The 21302-nt window shown below is 40.3% G+C and overlaps 1 protein-coding gene across 1 annotated transcript in view; it reads right to left on the reverse strand.

The window, feature by feature from the left end:
- The window catches only part of PLXDC2 (plexin domain containing 2), a 419557-nt gene that overhangs the window by 190066 nt on the left and 208189 nt on the right, over positions 1–21302 (reverse strand). The window contains exons 3-4 of the mRNA XM_075827580.1: positions 10278–10424; positions 3452–3521 (exon numbers count right to left, since the gene is read on the reverse strand). Of these exons, the coding sequence (XP_075683695.1) occupies positions 3452–3521; positions 10278–10424 (217 nt within the window). The remainder of the gene's footprint in view (positions 1–3451; positions 3522–10277; positions 10425–21302) is intronic.

The raw sequence follows: 21302 nt of genomic DNA on the forward strand, positions 1-21302 counted from the left end.
CATCCATAGTTTTTGCTGGTGCTGCAGGACGGTGGACTTCCTAGATAGATAGATAGATAGATATGCGATAGATAGATACAGTAGTGGATCATCATATGGGCGGTTCGGGCAGCTGCCCCGGGCCCACGGCTCCCAGGGGGCCCATGGCTGCCCAAACCGCACATAATTTTTTTTAAAAACACATGGGGTGGAGGGGCGGGCTGAGAGGGAATAGGGCCGCACCGTCCGCCCTGCTGCCTCTCTTAGGGGGCAGCGGCACAACTGAAACCAGTCACCGCCACCCCCTCCTGCACTAATTGTACCTGAGTCTATAGAACGCAGTTACAATTACATGCATAAGCGCTGAATGGCCGGGTACGTTCCATGCCCGACCATTCAGCGCCTTTCAACTTGTTGAAATGCGCTGATTGTCAGGGGAAGTCATTCTACCCTGCTAATCAACGATGGTAGCGGTGCGATGACGTCATCGCACCGCTTCCATTGTTGAAGGGCGCTGATTCACGGGGCATGTCATTCTGCCATGCCAATCAGCACCTTTCAACAACGCAAGCAGGACGATGGCGTCGCTCAGCCCTAGCAGACCTGCTCAGAAGAGAGCAGGCCTGCATTGACACAGGACGGCGCGGGAACGGGATCACGGTGAGTATATAAATGTTGTTGTTTTCAACTAAAAAGTGTGGGCGGCATTATCTACAGGTGGGGGGCTATATGTGGGGCACAATCTACAGGGCAAGCTTTATGTGGAACACAATCTACAGGGGGACTATATGTAAGGCACTATATACAGGATATGCTATATGTAGAGCGAAATCTAGAGGGGGCTATATGTGGGGCACAATCTACAGGGGAGGCTTTATGTGGGACACAATCTACAGGGGAACTATATGTAGGGCACTATATACAGGGTGAGCTATATGTAGAGCGCTATCTTCAGGGGGCTATATGTAGAGCGCTATCAACAGGTGGCTATATGTGGGGCACAATCTACAGGGAGGCTTTATGTGGGACATAATATACAGGGGGACTATATGTAGGGCGCTATATACAGGGGGCTCTATGGGGGCACTATCTATGGGAGCACTATCTATAGGTGGCTTTATGGGGGCACTATCTACAGAGAGCACTGTGTGTATGTGTGTGTGTGTGTGTGTGTGTGTGTGTGTGTGTGTGTGTGTGTGTGTGACACAGTGTATGGTGCTATTATAATCAGGGACACAGTGTATGGCATTATTGTAATTAGAGGTGCAGTGTATGGTACTTTTATATATATAGGGATGTATTGTGCGGCACCATGATAACTTTATCTTTGTTTATAGATGCAGAAATGTTTGAAAAGTGAGAAGCCCAAGACATCTGAGCGGAAAACTGCAGAAATGGATCGTGGCCGGGAGAAGTCATGGAGGTCTGGACCAGATGGAGAAGAAAAGAGGAAAAGAAGAACTAGAATCTGTGATGAAGTCACTGGTAAGTCACTTAATTTAAATGTTTATTCTGCCTCTTATCAGTACTGTAGTCACTGTATGATCTGCAGCGAGATGATGAGTGGTATGATATTTTTTGGTTGGAAACAGCATATCCTTACCATTGTTTGGGCCATGCCGGGAGCTGTAGTTTTATCCATACAAAGATATACAGCAGGGGTTGCACTAAATTGAGCTGTATTTGTGCTGGTGCTGTATTTATGTACTGAGATTGGTTCTGGGGCTGTATTTATGTACTGAGCTTGGTTCTGGGGCTGTATTTATGTACTGTGCTTGGTTCTGGTACTGTCTTTATGTACTGAGCTAGATTCTGGTGTTGTATATATGTAGTGACCTTTGTTCTAGTACTGTATATATGTACTGAGGTTGGTTCTGGTGATGTATATATGTACTGAGCTTGGTTCTGGTGTTGTATTTATGTGCTGAGCTTGGTTCTGATACACTGTTTCCGTAAGTCCCATAGAACTGAATGGTAGTTACGGAAACAGCGTAGCTCGCATGCTACGCTGCTTCCGTAACTGCCATTCACTACTATGAGTTACGGAAAGTCCATGGTCAGGAAGTGGCCGAGAGGCAGTGACAGCAGAAAGAGGTAGAACAGGGTATAGGGGGCCCGGTTCTAGAGATAGATGTGAGTCCCACTTCTGGGAACTGCACCTATCTGACAGGATCCACAGGCTATTTCATAAATTTCCCTCACGGGAAAACCCCTTTAAAGTATAACTAAACTTCTAAAGAACTTTTGACATGTCATAATGAAATGTTAGAAGTTTTGATCGGTGAGTGTCCGAGCACTGAGACTCCCATGGATTGCTAAAACAAAGTGGCAGAAGCACTCAGGTGACCGCTGTGCCGCTTCGTTTCTGGTCTGCTTTTCTCGGAAAACTGAGCAAGCAGTGTACGGATGTACACCACTCAGAGGAATGCCAATCAGAAGCGGCGCAGCATTCAATCGTGCGCTTCTGCCGCTTCACTTCAGTGATCGAACCCCCCCCACCGATTAAAAGTTCTGACATCACTATGACATGTTAAAAGTTTAGTTACACTTTAAAGAGAGGTGTTATCATTTTCTTTTTAATTATTATTACTATTATTATTATTATTATTTCTTTAATAAAACAGTCTATCAGTGTGATTGGTGCAACTTTCTAAATACTTTTTATTAAAAATGATTTTTACTTTTCTTTTTGAGATACAGATGCTTTATATTCTGAATACAGAGCAGCTGTATCTAGTGCTAAAACCTGTATCCGTCAGGTCAGTGGCACTGACGGGTACAGTGTCAGCAGGTTGGGGGGGTTGAATTGCGTGTGAGGGGGAAGGAGAGGGCCAAAGTTGTGTTAACAGCCCAGGGCCCATGGTACACTTAATCCGCCACTGGATAGATAGGTATTAGATAGACAGACAGACAGACAGACAGATAGATATAGATAGAGATAGATAGATAGATAGATAGATAGATAGATAGATAGATAGATAGATAGATAGATAGATAGATAGATAGATAGATAGATAGATAGATAGATAGATAGATAGATAGATAGATAGATAGATAGATAGATAGATAGGATATATTTAGAAATGACACTGATTCTAAAGTTGGTCACTTCTTTAAGATATCTTAGAAGAAAAAACAGTGTCATCTGTATTTTGAATTTGGTCACACACTGGATGTTCTTTAGCTCCCTAGGAAATATTCAGAAAGCATAGGAGAGGAAAATATAATCATTGGTAGAAACCCATGAAAAATGAATTTTCTGCTTAAAAGCTTCCAATCATTTGACTATTATGGAGCATGAGAATTATTCTCCCCGGGTTTAAACTCCTAACTTCTCCGGCAAATGGCTTTCCTAAGTATGCGACTCTTTCTATTGTTTACTTTCGAGGCACCATAGGTATATTATTTGATTCCGAGCCGGAAGGAAATCCATACACAATTTCTTGTAGTTGATAAGTGTAGTGGTACTTACCTCCAGTTGCCACTGTAATTTCACGGAGAAAATGGCCGTAGAATGGAAAATCAAAGGACAGGTTCACTCTCTGCAATGATAGGATAGAAAAGTTACTTTTTTGTACGAAGAGAAATACTGAATTAAAGTTTCATGCCAAAAAGTATTTTATTCATTATACTCCATATACGACTTCAGTTTAGCTTCTAATAACGGCTACTTTCCAGCAGTTGCCATGGAAATAATGCAGCCGATGTAATTGAAAGAGAATTTTTGTAAAAAGAAATGCTTAACATATGCTGAACATATTTTTTTCCTTTCATCAAAATAGTTTAACCTTTATGTCTGAGAGAAGCAAATTCACTCTCGTTGCACATCGTCATCTCAGACATGTTGCCTTTCCAAGCATCATATGCTCCGAAAGGGTCAGCACACATGAAATGTTTGTCGGGAGGAAAAGTTGAATAGTATATTCTCTGCAGGTGCGTCCTACATATTTAAAGATGTAGAATGCCAGGACGTTTTACATAAGGACATCTTTATCTGCTTGCAGACCACATATCATTAGGTGCCGGGGCTGGTCCGCCATATGACTTTGCCGAGTCGGTTTCTTACTGTCTCCGCCTTCCTGATGGCTGAATACACACCGCTGAATGAGTGCTGCATAAACAGTGTACACTGGTTACTGACCTAGTCCCAGTCAACTTGTGATCGCTCAGTACCGGGTAGCGTAGTAGACCCAGATAAGCTCTACATTATGTGTAAGGAGGTTGTATCTTCCCTTGTAACTGGGGCAAATATGTCAGCCCCAGAAAAAGGGGAAATTGGCAATGCAAAAAATGTATGTAATGTTAAAATGTTCATCTGTTCTTAAATTAGTCTAAGGCCCTGTTCACATTTTCTGTTTGCTCCAAGCGGATAAGTTTGAATACACTAAAACGGTATTGAAACATATCCCTCGACGTGCACATAGATAATAATGGTCCAAACGTGGGGGCAGAAGAGTGTACTTTTGTCTACGTTTGGCTTCATTTACACCACTGTTTCTCTGCAAATGTTTTTTGGGAGTATAGAATACGATGGACTACTACGCTACTCTGTCCTGTAAAGAAAACGTAGACCTGACGTAAACATTTTTTAACATTGAAGTCTATGAAAAATGTATATAAACGTAAAACATTGTGTTTTACATACATTCAACGTTGTATTGGAGCCGTTTTTTAATTGACTCCAATGAAAACCAGCTCCAAATTACGGCCGTAAACGCGAGTACATGCAATTACGTCTGAAATTCAGGAGCTGTTTTCTCCTGAAAACAGCTCCGTTATTTCAGACGTAATTGCAGTTATCGTGTGCACATACCCTTAACGTGTACTCAAAAGGTATAATAAAAACGTGATGTGAACAGGGTCTAGAATTAAATGTGGCAAAATACACCAAATTTTATTTTTCAACACATTCTAGTTGCAGACACAATAGTAAATCTGCCCAAATATGTAAAAGAAAAAAACAAAGAACGCCACCGCTAGACCAAACCACTTTGGTAGCCACGCTCTGATAAAACTATACATCCCTTATATGAAAAGGACAGTAACAGGAAGGTAGAAATCATTTCAAAACTTATTTTTAGTGGCACTTTGTGCTAATAAAATAAAAATAGAATTCTCTTTTTTCTTTTTTTTTTTTTTTATTAAGAACTGACTTCTCTGATTAATTTTTTTTACATTTTCCGCAAGAAAATAAAATACTAATATACAAATGTCATAAAAAGAAAGCATTATGTATTCTGGAAAAAAAATAAGCAAACTTTTTTTGAATAACTGAACGAGAAACACTATTATAGCATTTACACCTGCGTGTACTAAAAAAAGCTGAACTGTACCTGGTGATTAAAGGGGTAAATGGCCTGGTCTTGAACTGGTTAAGATTTTCTATCAAAGCTGAAGGCTCAGCACTTCTGTAACTCCCAGCCCCATAGACTTCAATGGAGAGGGGCACTGGAAGGAATGGCTACCGTTTCATTGAATTTAAAACGGTGAATTAGGGAACAGGGGTTGTTGGACCCTAAGGGTATGTTCACACGGCCTATTTACGGACGTAAATCGGGCGTTTTTGCCCCGAATTACGCCCGAAAATAGCGCCTCAATAGCGCTGACAAACATCTGCCCATTGAAAGCAATGGGCAGACGTTTGTCTGTTCACACGAGGCGTATATTTACGCGCCGCTGTCAAATGACGGCGCGTAAATAGACGCCCGCATAGAAGAAGTGACCTGTCACTTCTTTGGCCGTAATTGGAGCCGCTATTCATTGACTCCAATGAATAGCAGCGCTATTTACGGCCGTAATTGACGCGGCGTTCAAGCGCCTGCACATGCCGGTACGGCTGAAATTACGGGGATGTTTTCAGGCTGAAACATCCCCGTAATTTCAGCCGTTACGGATATTGCAGCAGATAGGCGCTGCAATGTAGATTACAGTAACGTTTTTATTTTTAAAAAACGAGCATTTTTGGCCAAGTTATGACCATTTTTGTATTTATGCAAATGAGGCTTGCAAAAGTCCAAGTGGGCGTGTTTAAAGTAAAAGTCCAAGTGGGCGTGTATTATGTGCGTACATCGGGGCGTTTTTAATACTTTTACTAGCTGGGCGTTCTGACGAGAAGTATCATCCACTTCTCTTCAGAACGCCCAGCTTCTGGCAGTGCAGACACAGCCGTGTTCAACTGTAGCCTCTGGTGCCGATGTGGCCGACACGATGCAGGACCTGGGGCAGGAAGTGAGTGACGTCACAGCGTGATCTCTCGAGAACACGCTGTGTGTCTGCACTGCCAGAAGCTGGGCGTTCTGAAGAGAAGTGGATGATACTTCTCGTCAGAACGCCCAGCTAGTAAAAGTAGTAAACACGCCCCGATGTACGCACATAATACACGCCCAGTTGGACTTTTACTTTAAACACGCCCACTTGGACTTTTGCAAGCCTCATTTGCATAAATACAAAAATGGTCATAACTTGGCCAAAAATGCTCGTTTTTAAAAAATAAAAACGTTACTGTAATCTACATTGCAGCGCCTATCTGCTGCAATAGCAGATAGGGGTTGCAAAATCTGGTGACAGAGCCTCTTTAAGGTAACAGTTAAGGAAAACCCAAAATTTAGTGTCTCTGAAAATTAGCCCAATTTCACATATGATTTTTAATACCGAAATGATGGCCTACTGAAAAGTATGTACAGTGTATGCCCTCAATACTTTGTCGGGGCTCCTTTTGCATGAATTACTGCAGCAATGCGGCGTGGCATGGAGGCGATCAGCCTGTGGCACTGCTGAGGTATTATGGAAGCCCAGGTTGCTTTGATAGCGGCCTTCAGCTCGTCCGCATTGTTGGGTCTGAGGACTCTCATCTTCCTCTTGACAATACCCTATAGGTTCTCTATGGGGTTTAGGTCAGGCAAATTTTATGGCCAATCAAGCACATTGATACTGTGGTTATTACACCAGGTATTGGTACTTTTTTGGCAGTGTGGGCAGGTGCCAAGTCCTGCAGGAAAATGAAATCAGCATCTCCTTAAAGCTTGTCAGCAGAGGGGAGCATGAACTGCTCAAAAATGTCCTGGTGGACGGCTGCGTTGACTCTGGACTCTGCATTGTGCGTTGTGTTATAGTCAGGCAGGTAACTGTCCCCTGGCATTCACTAAACCCAGACTCGTCCATCAGACTGCCAGATAGAGAAGCGTGATTCATCACTCCACAGAACATGTTTCCACTGCTCCAGAGTCCAGTGGCGGCAGCTTTACACCACTCCATCCGACGCTGGGAATTGTGCGTGGTGATGTAATACTGGCATGTAGCTGGTCGCCCATGGAAACCCAGGCCTCCCGGTGCACAGTTTTTGTACGAATGGTAATGGCAGGAGGTTTGGAGCTCTGCAGTTGTCAGCAGAGTGTTGGCGACTTTTATTCACTAGTGCTGGAAAATTTCCTGCTAGACGCTGCGCTGACTCTGGACTTGATATAACACAGTGGACCAGCACTGCTGCTCAGTGGTTCAAAGTCCTGTTTTCAGATGAAAGTAAATTTTGCATTTAATTTGGAAATCTCGGTCCCAGAGGCTGGAGGAAGAGTGGAGAGGCATCAATCCAAGTGTCTTGCGGTCCAGTGTGAAGTTTCCACAGTCAGTGATGGTTTGGATGCCGTGTCATCTGCTGGTGTTGGTCCACTGTGTTGTATCAAGTCCAGAGTCAGCGCAGCGTCTAGCAGGACATTTCCCAGCACTTCATGCTTCCCTCTGCTGACAAGCTTTATGGAAATGTCGATTTCATTTTCCAGCAGGACTTGGCACCTGCCCACACCGCCAAAAGTACCAATACCTGGTTTAATAATGAATAACGATAATGAACAATATTGTGCTATTATTTTAGTACTTTTTTGTGTTTTGGGCACTATATAGGGGCATTTTTTGGGCATGATAACATACATTATTTTTTATGGTCATGAGAGTTTTTTCTGGATTTCTTCCCACATTGAAAAAACATGATGGCAAATAGAAAATCTCCCCATGAAGTTGGGCATAGTATGTGTTAATTTAATGGACAGAGATCTATGTGGCACCTGCCTGACTCCTAAATCAAAGAGGTTTTCTTACCGAAGACATCTACGGCATATCCACAGGATATGCCATAAATGTCTGATAGATGGGGATCCCACTATGTCAGGCAACTGCCGCATCCAAGCAGAAATTTAATGGAGAACTGGCCGTCTCTCTATTCAAGTCTATGGGTGTTTCTTTAACTCCTATACACTTGAATAGAGAGAGCGAAAGACAAATGCTGCCATCCCTCTATGCAAACTTAGTATGGATGTGGTGGTCAGCAGCAACCTTACCTGGAAGATCGGTGGTCAACATATCCTGTGATTATGCCATAAATATCTTAGGTAGGAAAACCCCTTTAGGTAAATGAAAAAAACATTGCGCCCATAGCATTTTCCAGTTTATTTCATAAAGTATCTATGTCAATATTACAGGTTCCAAACTAAGAAGGCGCTCAGCTCCTCGCCTTGTCTCAGTAGGAGTGCAACTACATGCAACATCAATATCAAAATTAAGTTTTTTCTTTTTAATACAGTACTTAAATAGTCACAACGTTTTTTCAACAGCTTTCACATAAATGAATAGTACAATCGAATATAAGAAACTTTGTAAAACATGTTATTACAGAAAAATTATCAGCCCCCCTACCAACTGTCAACTCGCTCTAAATTTACTGCTTTTTTCCATCTCCTCAAGAGGAGATGGACCATCAGTTCACTGAGCAATCAGGTTACAGCTTTTCATAGAAGTCTATGGAAAGATGAGGAGGAGGACGGAGCAGAAGCAGAGTGAAGGAGAGGTAGAGAGAGACACATTTCTAGTAAGTGTTATATATAAGTTCAGTGCTGGATTCACAGTTACACTGATTATTACTGCTGTATAATCTTTATCATGCTACTGTAGCAAGTGTTATATCTCACACCAGTGCTGGATTTACAGCTACACTGTTCATTACTGCTGTATAATCTCCTCAATGCTACTGCAGCTTCTAGTAAGTGTTATATCTCACCTCAGTGCTGGATTCTCAGCTACACTGCTCATTACTGCAGTATAATGTCCTCCATGCTACTGCTGCTTCTATGTGATAGATATGTGATAGAGATAGGAGAGCTGGATTCTCCTCTTCTCTGTGTGCAGTGTATGGGAGACATGATAGCACTTAGGCTACACCCACTAGTTCATGGAAAATTGAGAAAAAGAGAGAGCCTGCAGAGGGTAAAACTGCTAAAAAAAATGCATATACAAATCATATAATGGTTAGAATTAGTGTTATTCTTCATGTACACACAGCTTTGTCTTAAAAGTCATCCGTCTAAAAAGGTTAGGTACGCTGTAAGACTGAATATCGACAAAGCCTATAATACGGTTGCCTACTCTGTGTATAAAGAAGAAGGTGTGCTTTAACAAGTGGGGAAGAATATTTTTTTCAGTCCACATTTTAGCGACCCTGTTGTTAGTAGGTCACGGCACTCTAATGTGTAAGGAAGTCGTTTCTGACCTTAATCACCTGCAGTTTCCAATTCTTACATTATCCGCTCTCCCTGAAATGCTTGAACCAGGCTATTACACACAGCTTGCCTTTTAGAAATGATTACTATACTAAGTCCCATTAAGTTTATTTTTGTACATTAGATCTGCACATTGGGCTGGTATTTAATTTTCCGGTGCAGAAAACACAATTTTTATACTCTAGGCAAAAATAACTGAGTAAGTGTTAATGGAATATAAAGAACTTACTGCTGATATATAGAAACTGCCTTCTTTATATTCTAACAAGTAATAGTTATACTGTATAATATATGGAACATAAACTGCAAGACTTCTAGGTAGACCATTATCATACCCAGTATAGGGTTGGCAAATTTCCGAAAGGGATAGTAGAAAAAGTGGTCCGTGCTAAAATTGCACCAACAATGTATATACAATTATCTACTTTAGTAAAAGAGACCAGAACTGCCTCGTCTATAGGAGTACCAGAAGCCCCATAAATACCATGCATGACCAGGTCCTCCAGAGTGAAAGACGCTCTTTGTATCCGCTCTGCACTCTGGCCAAGAGATAAGGGTCCTGAACAGGAACCCCCCCCCCCCACCCCCTATATTAACTCACAATTCCTTAATAAAGTATTTGAAAATGAGTTTTCTGAACTGGACAACCTCTTTAATTATATTTACCCAAAATAATTTGGAGTGTACTACTGCACTAGACAACCCCCGACAATATACTGGAAGAGCTCTGAAGTATTTATATGTACTACTTACAGCCGCTTGTCGATGTGTATTTGAAAGAATTCCATGAATCTTTACTTTTTCTTTTTCCATTTGATCGATGTTGACCCATAAATCACGACTGGCAGAATCCAATGGTCCAAACATTCTAGATGTATAATACTTGTGATCCATATCTTCCTGTAACGCAGAAAATATTTATTTCATGAATCTGTTTTCCTCTAAGATCAATAATACTTTATACAATATAAAAAAAAAGAAAAGTCAATCACTATAAGTTTAAAAATAGTTTTCCAAAATAATCAAGGCATGAGCAATAGAATTCAGATATCCTAGGATGAGGGCGATCAACCTTATACTTACTTTGGGGATTTGCAAAGCTTTTATATATCTTTATTAATTCTTAGGTTATTTACAGTATTTTTTAAAAGGATTGCATGGGATTAGAAAAAAATCTGCTTTGTTTAAAGAAACAGCGCCACTCTTGCCCATGGGCTGTGCCTGGTATTGCTGTTTAGCACAATTCATAGAATGTCATAGAAATTGCACATTTGTAAATACTAGAGTAGATATAGATTTGCAAAGTATGCAAGCATGTGTGTCATATTGATAAAGAATCTTTGTGTTGTTGTTCTTTTACATGATGATTTTAACTTTGAGGGTGTGGTTTAAGGGCATGCCCAGACGTGGCGGATTTCTTCCGCAACTGTCCGCATTAATGCCGCACAGAATCTGCGTGGCAGATTCTGTTGCGGATCTGCCCAAAATGGGCATTAAATTGATGCGGACTAGCCGCTGCATATTGAGGTGAAAGTACTTCCCTTCTCTCTATCAGTGCAGGATAGAGAGAAGGGCCAGCACTTTCCCTAGTGAAAGTAAAATAAATTCATACTTACCGGCCGTTGTCTTGGTGACGCGTCCCTCTTTCGGCATCCAGCCCGACCTCCCTGGATGACGCGGCAGTCCATGTGACCGCTGCAGCCTATGATTGGCTGCAGCCGTCACTTAGACTGAAACGTCATCCTGGGAAACCGGACTGGAGGAAGAAGCAGGGAGTTCTCAGTAAGTATGAACTTCTATTTTTTTTACAGGTTGATGTATATTGTGATCGGTAGTCACTGTCCAGGGTGCTGAAACAGTTACTGCCGATCGCTTAACACTTTCAGCACCCTGGACAGTGACTATTTACTGACGTCGCCTAGCAACGCTTCCGTAATTACGGGTGCACACAAGTAGTCACCCGTAATTATGGGTGCACACACGTAGTCACCCGTAATTATGGGTGCACACAGGTAGTCACCCGTAATTATGGGTGCACACACGTAGTCACCCGTAATTACGGGAGCCCCATTGACTTTGTCAGTCTGGCTGTAGACCGAGAAATACACATAGGTCCAGCCAGAATGAAGAAATGTCATGTTAAAAAACCAATATGCTCCGCAGCACACATTACATCTACATTACATCTGCGGACTTCATTGCGGAATTTTGAATCTCCATTGAAGTCAATGGAGAAATTCCGCAATGAGTCCGCAACCAGTCCGCCACACGTCCGCAACAACCATTGTATGCTGCGGACACCAAATTCCGCACCGCAGCCTATGCTCCGCAGCGGAATTGTCCGCAACGTGCAAACAAACCCAACCACAAAGCTGTGGAAGGCAATGGAGAAACGGGTCCGCTGCGGAGTGTTCGCAGCGGAATTCCAGAGCAAATCCGCTACGTCTGGCCATGCCCTAATAAGTCACATCTGGGTGCCAATTTTATGAAACACAAGCAACATTTTTTACCCCAAAGAACTATAAAGAGCCAACAACAGATCAGATCAGTCATGTATTGTAGAAGAGTTTTAGGGTACAAAGTGTTTGCAACATCTCTGCATTATTTTAAATTTTATTGAGCATTGTTGTGTGATTTTGTGGAAAATTTTTGCACCATTTGTGCAAAAAAATAACACTATTTTTGCTCAATCTGTGAATGTGCTGTTCCAGTATCTCAATCACTTACATGTAACATCTGAACTCTTTGCTTTTCCATAACCAGAAAAAAAATTCTCAAAAATAAAGTGTTTGAAAGAGAACTAATCTTGCATGAAATATTGTGTTTTTTTCTTTTCCTTACATCATTATGAATTAGCCATTTTGCCTAAGCTGCAGCTTCAGATATTTGCTTTACAACAGACATTTAGACCTCAGAAAAAAAGCCAGAAAATATTTTATTGACTTCTTTGGAAAAGTGTAGTGAGCATGCTCTGTGGCATGCGCAGTAGTCCCTGTGCAGGGACAGGGAGGAACTGAGCTTTTTTTTCATCACCTATTATCAATGGTATGATCCTGGGTTATATGCCTCCGACTTTATAATATAGGTGCTACGTTTCAGTGTAATCTTGACTGGGATAATTATGAGATGTTATTTAACCCAGCACTCTACAAAAAATTGGTAATTTTTAATGATCGCTTCCCACTATGTATGTGAAATAAAATAAATTATATTCTACAATATAAACAATATGTGCAAAATTAAACAATATGGTAAACTTAAGCCTTAGTGTTAATTTATAGCTTTATATATATAAAGACGAAAAACATGAATTTTCCCCGTTGACGTAGAATCAATACTACCTTGTGTATAAAGGAAACATTAGCTATTCAGCTCATTGACTCTCAATTGTTGTATTCAAATTTGATCTCTTATCATTTAATTATTTTCTAATATCAAGATGATTACCCTGACTGATGACATTATGCGAGGTACCACAATGAATTCTGGTCTCAAGTTACTAAATATCCCCTTCATGACAATTTATTTATTATTAATACTTCTGAAAAGATAGCTGCCAAAAGTTTCATTAATTGTTCCAAGGGTAATCTTTTGAGCTTAATTAGCTTATACAGATATATGAGAATAAGGATTTTAGCGCAATTAACCTGTTAAATAATACATCTAAAAGGCAAAGCATGAAAGGCCTTTGAAGAGCATTTAAACAATAAATTAGGCACCTGAAATTCTTAAAATGTGTTAAATGAATGCTGAAAATCAAACATTTTAGCACATTAATTTATGTAAGGTCAAAAATGTCATGCATGGTTATAGAAGAATTGTTTTGTAAGATAAAGACAATTACATTTTTTTTAAGTCCGGGTTTCAAAAACGAATACGGAATCTTTCAAAAAGGTCTAGTATATTTAAAGGCGATCTTTACCTACTTTTGCTACCATGAATGATCCTCTGTTCTCAGAAGTTCTAGTCATAGGATTAAGGTCTCATGTACACAACTATATTTGAGATACTTTCCAGTTCTATTTAGTATATATCTACAATACCAGGATTGGCCCGGCCTATCAGAGTACCAAGGAATCATCTAATGGGCTCAGGGTCTGACTCAATATTGCAACAGTGTCCTAAGGGACCAGGAGAAGACAACCTCATTTGGAGCTGACTTTGGAAGCAATCCTTTGTCTCTAGGGTTTATTTCTTATGGGTTGTTTTAAAAATAACCTATTCAACCTTATTGATGACAACAACGATTACTATAAAATTAAAAGTGAATATGTGCATGTTCTGTAGAGATGGAGGGTGGACTCTCAGAATAATCCCCTCTGGAAGGTTTAAGATACCCAAGTCCACAATTTACAAAAATAGTTAAAAAAAATAATTATCTGTTTATTTCCTTATTATCATAAAGTGCCCATACAGAATTCATACGGAACAATATAGTACCCTTAAGAAACACCATATGGAAACATACAGAAAAAATACAGCACTACCCATAATTTCAGAGGTGCAGTTTGATAATCTCTACAAAATCCCATCTGGTACGGTATTTCTTATACGGTCGTGTGCGTTAATCTTAACAGTTAAAAAGTCATTTTTGGTGATGAAACGTTAAGGGTTTATTCAAGATCATATTGCTTTTCAGTGAGTGAAAGAACAGGACAGTGACAACTTTTTAGCCTTTTTCATGCAAACAAGAGTAATGCTTATGCAGCCATTTTACATTGTGAAGATATGCGATCCATGAGTAAAACAGCAAAATAAAAATAGAGGGTTATGTGCTGGGACCACTATTATTCAACTTATTTATTAATGATATAGAGGATGGGATTAATAGCATTATTTCTATTTTTGCAGATGACACCAAGCTATGTAATATAGTTCAGTCTATGGAAGATGTTCGTGAATTGCAAGCTGATTTGGACACACTGAGTGTTTGGGCATCCCCTCGGAAAATGAGGTTTAATGTAGATAAATGTAAAGTTATGCACCAGGGTACCAACAACCTGCATGCATCATATGTCCTAGGGGGTGCTACACTGGGGGAGTCACTTGTTGAGAAGGATCTGGGTGTACTTGTAGATCATAAACTAAATAACAGCATGCAGTGTCAATCAGCTGCTTCAAAGGCCAGCAAGATATTGTCGTGTATTAAAAGAGGCATGGACTCGCGGGACAGGGATATAATATTACCACTTTACAAAGCATTAGTGAGGCCTCATCTATAATATGCAGTTCAGTTCTGGGCTCCAGTTCATAAAAAGGATGAAAAATACAAAGAAGAGCAACGAAGCTAATAAAGGGCATGGAGAATCTAAGTTATGAGGAAAGATTAAAAGAATTAAACCTATTTAGCCTTGAAAAGAGACGACTAATGGGGGACATGATTAACTTATATAAATATATGAATGGCACATACAAAATATATGGTGAAATCCTGTTCCTTGTAAAATCCCCTGAAAAAAACAAGCGGGCACTCCCTCTGTCTGGAGAAAAAAAGGTTCAATCTGCAGAGGCAACAAGTCTTCTTTACTGTGAGAACTGTGAATCTATGGAATAGTCTACCGCAGGAGCCATCACAGCAGGGACAGTAGATGGTTTTAAAAAAGTCAAAGATAATTTCCTAGAACAGAAAAATATTAGCTCCTATGTGTAGAAATTGTTCCCTTCCCTTTCCCATTGCTTGGTTGAACTTGATGGACATGTGTCTTTTTTCAACCATACTAAATATGTAACTACTTTGGGTGAATCCTAAAGCAATCAATGGAGATGGATAGGTATACACTCCATGCTGTAGCTCTATTTCAAACTTAGGAGTTTTGACCAATTACACCATATAGATTTCAGGCTGGGGCTATGAAGACTTTCAGTAGTGGGACTTTCTTTAATTGAGCCACAGCTATAGTCTACAGAAGTGCATTGAGTTGCATCCAAGTTCATGAACGCCTTTGGTCTTTAGTTGCCCCTTGAGAGCTAGAATTGTAAAGTCAACTCCAAACCAATGGTTGAAAATAATCACGTTGAGGCATTCACCATGCCTACAATGTCTGTGGCCCTTTATCTGACTGCATAGAGAAGCACCGTGTGGCAGAAATACATACAGTAACATAGACATGAGAAAAAAACGAACAAAGGGCATATCAATATGCTCATTTTGGTCAGCAGTATAGATCGGTGTGGATATAGATGTGACATAGGCCCTATCTAATCCTCTCTCTAAATGATTAGATCCAGAGCTGGCTTTAGGAGCTTGTCAATACTCAAGGGTGCGTCATTGGCCCTGTTGAACTGGGTACCTGGAGCTTGCACCCCCACATTTGGTTCCTGAAACTATGGATCTCAGCTTCATAATTTAACGATTGGGCAGTGTTATTTGTACACTATAAAATCATTTTATGTGGCCTGTGTATTTCAGTATTATCTTGGCATTATATGGTGGTAGTATGTGTATAATTTGGGCACTATATTGTGCACCATATGGAGGGGGTGTGGGCATCAATAGAAGGTGCTGCCCGGGGCACCAAACAACCTAAAACCAGCCCTGATTAGATCCTGGTTACTCTGCTACTACGTATTTTAGAAATATGGAACTTGCACTGATCTGTTAACCTTCTCATGTCCAGCTAAGAAGTCTATATGTTTTTTTACCTATTAGGTGAAAGATTTCCTAGCCATCCTTGACTTCAATTATTTTTTAATCACTCTATAGTATTAGTATTTTAAAAAAGTTATTAAACTAAAACTTACATTGGTAGGCTTTATTTTCCTACCGGCTAAGCGCTCATGCACACGACTGTAGATTTCGTCCATAATTGCGTAACATAATTACTGTCCGCAATTACGAACACAAACATTTCTATTGGTCACATTCATTTCTATTGACCACGGACACCTTCCCGTATATTTGCCGTAGAAAGCCTCTGCAACAGATAGGACATGTCCTATTTTTCAGCTGTTTACGTGTTTTCACAGAAGACTGCAGCTAAAGCAAAATCAGGGATTTTTAGAGCTGGAATTTTGCCCAGAAACAATTTAATATTCTCAAATGACTCCTAACACATTTTGGTGTATATAATTCCGTTCTATGCCCAATTTCCAGTGAGGTCACTTGGCAGGGTAATGACAAAGAAGTAGTAAAAACAAATAACTACTGGAGTCAATACAATGATACAGTGTGGTGTCTGACCCATGAAAAATCTTAATAAAGTTTGATTACATAATATATAGTTAAAATTTAATAAGAAAAAGTAAGGCTTGGAGTACACAATAAATTCACAACTTGAGCGTCTATGCTCAGCAGAAACCATTTTTCAATGTCATGGTCTATTCATTTATATTGTGACGCAAAGCCAAAGCACAATGTCAGGGCCGTTTCTAGAGAATTCAACTATCAGGGCAGACATCCAAAAAGCACACACCACCAATGCACATTACACGTTTTTTAACTAGGTAATTTAACATTTTTCTTAACTTCATTGACCAAAGAATACAATGATTAATACTTTAATATGGTGACTGAATAAGGCCGGATACATACCACATGTGAAATATCTGCTCTTCTGCATTTTGTTTTCAAATTAAAAGTTGGAATGGACCTCAGTAGACATGAGAAGGCAAAAAAAACATCCTAAAGGTAAGTTAGGTAATGCTTATCTTCTACCTTTTGCCAGGATCCATTCAAATGTTAGGAAGTATAGAGATATTGATGCTTCCCTGGTGATCTAGAGTAGTTGAGAGATGAATACTTGCTTCCCTGCTGGTCTAGGGTAGTGGAGAGATTAATACTTGCTTCCATGGTGGTCTAGGGTAGTGGAGAGATTAATGCTTGCTTCCTGGGTGGTCTATGGTAGTGGAGAAAAAAAAAAGGCCTGCTTCCCTGGTGGTCTAGAGTAGTGGAGAGATTAATGCTTGCTTCCATGTTGGTCTAGGGTATTGGAGAGTTTAATGATTACTTCTCTGCTGGTCTTGGGTAGTTGAGAGATTAATGCTTGCTTCCATTGTGGTCTAGGGTAGTGGATAGAATAATGCCTGCTTCCCCAGTGGTCAAGGGTAGTGGAGAGATTAATGCTTGCTTCCATTGTGGTCTTTGATAGTGGAGAGATTAATGCTTGCTTCCATGGTGGTCTAGGGTAGTGGAGAGATTAATGCTTGCTTCCCTGGTGGTATTTGATAGTGGAGAGATTAATGCTTGCTTCCATGGTGGTCTAGGGTAGTGGAGAGATTAATGCTTGCTTCCATGGTGGTCTAGGGTAGTGGAGAGATTAATGCTTGCTTCCCTGGTGGTCTTTGATAGTGGAGAGATTAATGCTTGCTTCCATGGTGGTCTAGGGTAGTGGAGAGATTAATGCTTGCTTCCATGGTGGTCTAGGGTAGTGGAGAGATTAATGCTTGCTTCCCTGGTGGTCTTTGATAGTGGAGAGATTAATGCTTGCTTCCATGGTGGTCTAGGGTAGTGAAGAGATTAATGCTTGCTTCTCTGCTGGTCTAGAGTAGTGGAGAGATGAATGCTTGCTTCCATGGTGGTCTAGGGTAGTGAAGAGATTAATGCTTGCTTCTCTTCTGGTCTAGAGTAGTGGAGAGATGAATGCTTGCTTCCATGGTGGTCTAGTAAGGTGGAGGGATTAATACCTGTTCCCTTGTTGTCTAATGTAGTGAGCAGGTTAATGCCTGCTTTCCTGGTGGTCTAGGCTAGGAGGTAATACCTGGTGTCTAGAATTGTTTTTCTCAACTTCCTAAGCTCCAGTGATGTCTATTATGTTCTGTATCAAGTAGAAGACTGAACGTGAATCACTCCCTACAGTCATCATACAGTTCATTGCATGACAGAGATACGGAGAACTGTGTTTGTATGTTGCCCTCCCCCCCCAGATAAAGGGCCAGTACATTTGGGCGGTGACACCATCTTTCTACCCCTAGAGATGACTATGCACAATCTATGCTATGTCAATGCTTGAGTTTAAGACACCCTGATTCAGGCCTTATTCAGATGGGCATATTACTGTTTACCTGTGGGTTTTTTTTTGTCCCTGTTGCCGTTGCAATATACAAACACCCTTCTTCTACTGAACTATGAACGAAGGGATTTACTGTGCTGTAAATTCAGATCAATAGAACCACGGAGGGTCTGGGTGTTGCATTTAGAAAACGGACTGTTATACACGGGTACAATATGTCTATCCCAATAACTCCTTCACAGACAGGTTGTCCTACAGCTTATCAGTGTCATCTAAAAAAACATATGTTTTGTTAGCAATGGTAGTATTCATAATGGGAATTATTAAATTTACATAGAATAATGGATTGAGATAAATAAAATTCTAGTCTGAAAAAAAAAATTGCTGCTCTGCAAAAAGGCCACATGAACAAACAAAGATTAGCATTAACAAAAAGCAAAATGAGCCTCCTCCACATTGAGCAGGCTCCATAAAATGTTCTATACACATTCTCATTAACCTATTTGGGCGAATCCTGGCACATGAAATGTAATTCTGAGCCGCACAAACAGACTGTGGAATCAGGAAATATTGTATGAAATGGCTGGAACCAACAGAATTGGCTGGATCTTGATGGAATACTGGGCGTAGTGACAATTGCAGCACAAACAATAGGCAGAAGACAAAACGTCCTAAATTCTTGAACGAAAACAAAATTTTGACATTATGTTTTGTTATACTATGAATATGTAGTAAAAAGATAAATAAAACTTGACAAACGCACAAATGAAAAGCACAAACCTCAAAATAGGAAAATTTCCCTGCAGCTCCCCCAAAGGGTAAATTAAGAATTGCACAGTTTCCTTTAAAATCAACGAGCTTCTGTGTAATTCACAGACATGCTGAGTCCTCCAGAGACACAATTGTTGGTAGCTCCCTGCATTTTATAAGTCCAGATCCAAAGGGTTACTAGGACAGTAAATCATTTACAAAGAATACTCATCTGTTGTATTTATGAAGAGAGACCTCCCCAACTTCCCCGGCCTATATAACAACTGCTGTCACTCAAAAATGAGGAGAGGGGGAGGAGGGAGTAGAAGGTGCAGGGCAATATATTCAATATGCCTCACTCACATGCTTCAATACGGTGTATTTTTTGTTTTTTGTTTTTTTGTGTTGTTTATCCTTGTAATTTATCAGACCTGACTTATTATACTGCCCTTAACCATTGCAGCACATTATGCTGACAGATCCATTTTAAGTAACTGTTTAAAACATGACCTTTTGGGGGTATGTAAAGACTGGATTTGTGAAAAAACGATATCATAAGTCATATTTTTGATACAATCTTTCATATAAAACATTTTAATTATTCCTCTCCATCCTGATACGACCTGACATTTACAGAAAAAAATACTGGAAACCATGATTATACCTTCTATGGAAATGTATTTCTAGGAAAAGCTACTATTAACGTTTGATTGCAAAGATCCATGAGATGGAAATAAACTGAGAACAACGTAAGCGAATTCTACGGAAAAATCATTTACTTATTCCCCGTGAACTCATATTATAAATGTTGCTTTATTCTTTAATTGACCTTCAAAAATAAGACAAAAATTACAGCCCCTCCTGGAGTCTTTTATCTTAATGATTATATTTTTATCATTCCTCCGTGCAAGTAACACTTAAATCTGCTCACAGCAAAATCGGTTCCAACATAAACACAGCGCAGTGTACACCAGGGATTGTTTTGGTCTTAGTAAGGGTCTATAAAACGAATCTGAGGTTCTTGTTCTGAATAATTTACAATTAAGGGTTAATGACTCCCAAGACCTTCAGTAGAATTACTTCATATCAGGGCAAGTAATTGACATCAGGATTGTCTGTTAACATACATTAGAAACCAACCTATGAATATTTCATATGATTATATTAAAATAGCAAAAGATTTGTGTTGTAGGGAGTCTTTATTGCTGCGTTAATGAATTATACCCATGACCATATTACGGCTTAGCACAAATCCCCTAGAACACCAGTATAATGGGTCGTACGCTGGTGCACATACCAGTGCGGCCAACATCCTTTTCCTTGTTTACGCTCTCCATAGAGGTGCACCCAAGTTCTGCTACTTCTTAAGGGGAGAGAACTATATCAGCTGGTTGGTACCTATACTCTGATTATATAAACCTGCTTAGAACCGCCACTACTAACTACGGTTCTTTGAGTCCTGTTTATTTGTGAAGGTATTTGCTGTTTACTATTTTGCATTTGACCCGGACTGTTTCCTGACTCTGCCTTGGGATCGCTGCCTGCCCTGACCTGTATTTGTCTTCTCGTATTGGACTAGCTCTACCATCTCTGACCTTGGCTTTGTGTGACCAGGCTCCTATTTATCTATTCTGGTAACTCCATTCTGGTGCTTCATAAATGCCATTTGCAAACGCCACCTGGGGATTCCCTGCGCAAAGTCCATTCCTCGCAAGAGGAATTTTTAGGTGAAGATGTCAAAATCCCTTAGACCCCACCAACCAGTTTAGTCCTAGCCAAATCTAATAGTGACACATGTCCACGCTCCTATCCCAAAGACTAATCGTGACACCCAGAAGTCTATGGGGCCATACTGTACCTTTTGTATGCTTCGGATTTCAAATGGGGCCATACTAATTTTTTTCCTTTTGGATTCTGTATCAAATATGGCATGCTCCATCGTATGCCATATCATGCAGGTAGTGTTGCCTAGAAGCATTGCTTCTAGAGAAGAATATCTCTATAATATGGCAGCATATGGGGCTCCATGTGGCACCAAACAGGCTCCGTGCACCTTCAATGTATGCGGTATGTTCATAGA

Source organism: Rhinoderma darwinii, chromosome 5 (assembly GCF_050947455.1).
Source record: "Rhinoderma darwinii isolate aRhiDar2 chromosome 5, aRhiDar2.hap1, whole genome shotgun sequence".
Classification (NCBI taxonomy): domain Eukaryota; kingdom Metazoa; phylum Chordata; class Amphibia; order Anura; family Rhinodermatidae; genus Rhinoderma; species Rhinoderma darwinii.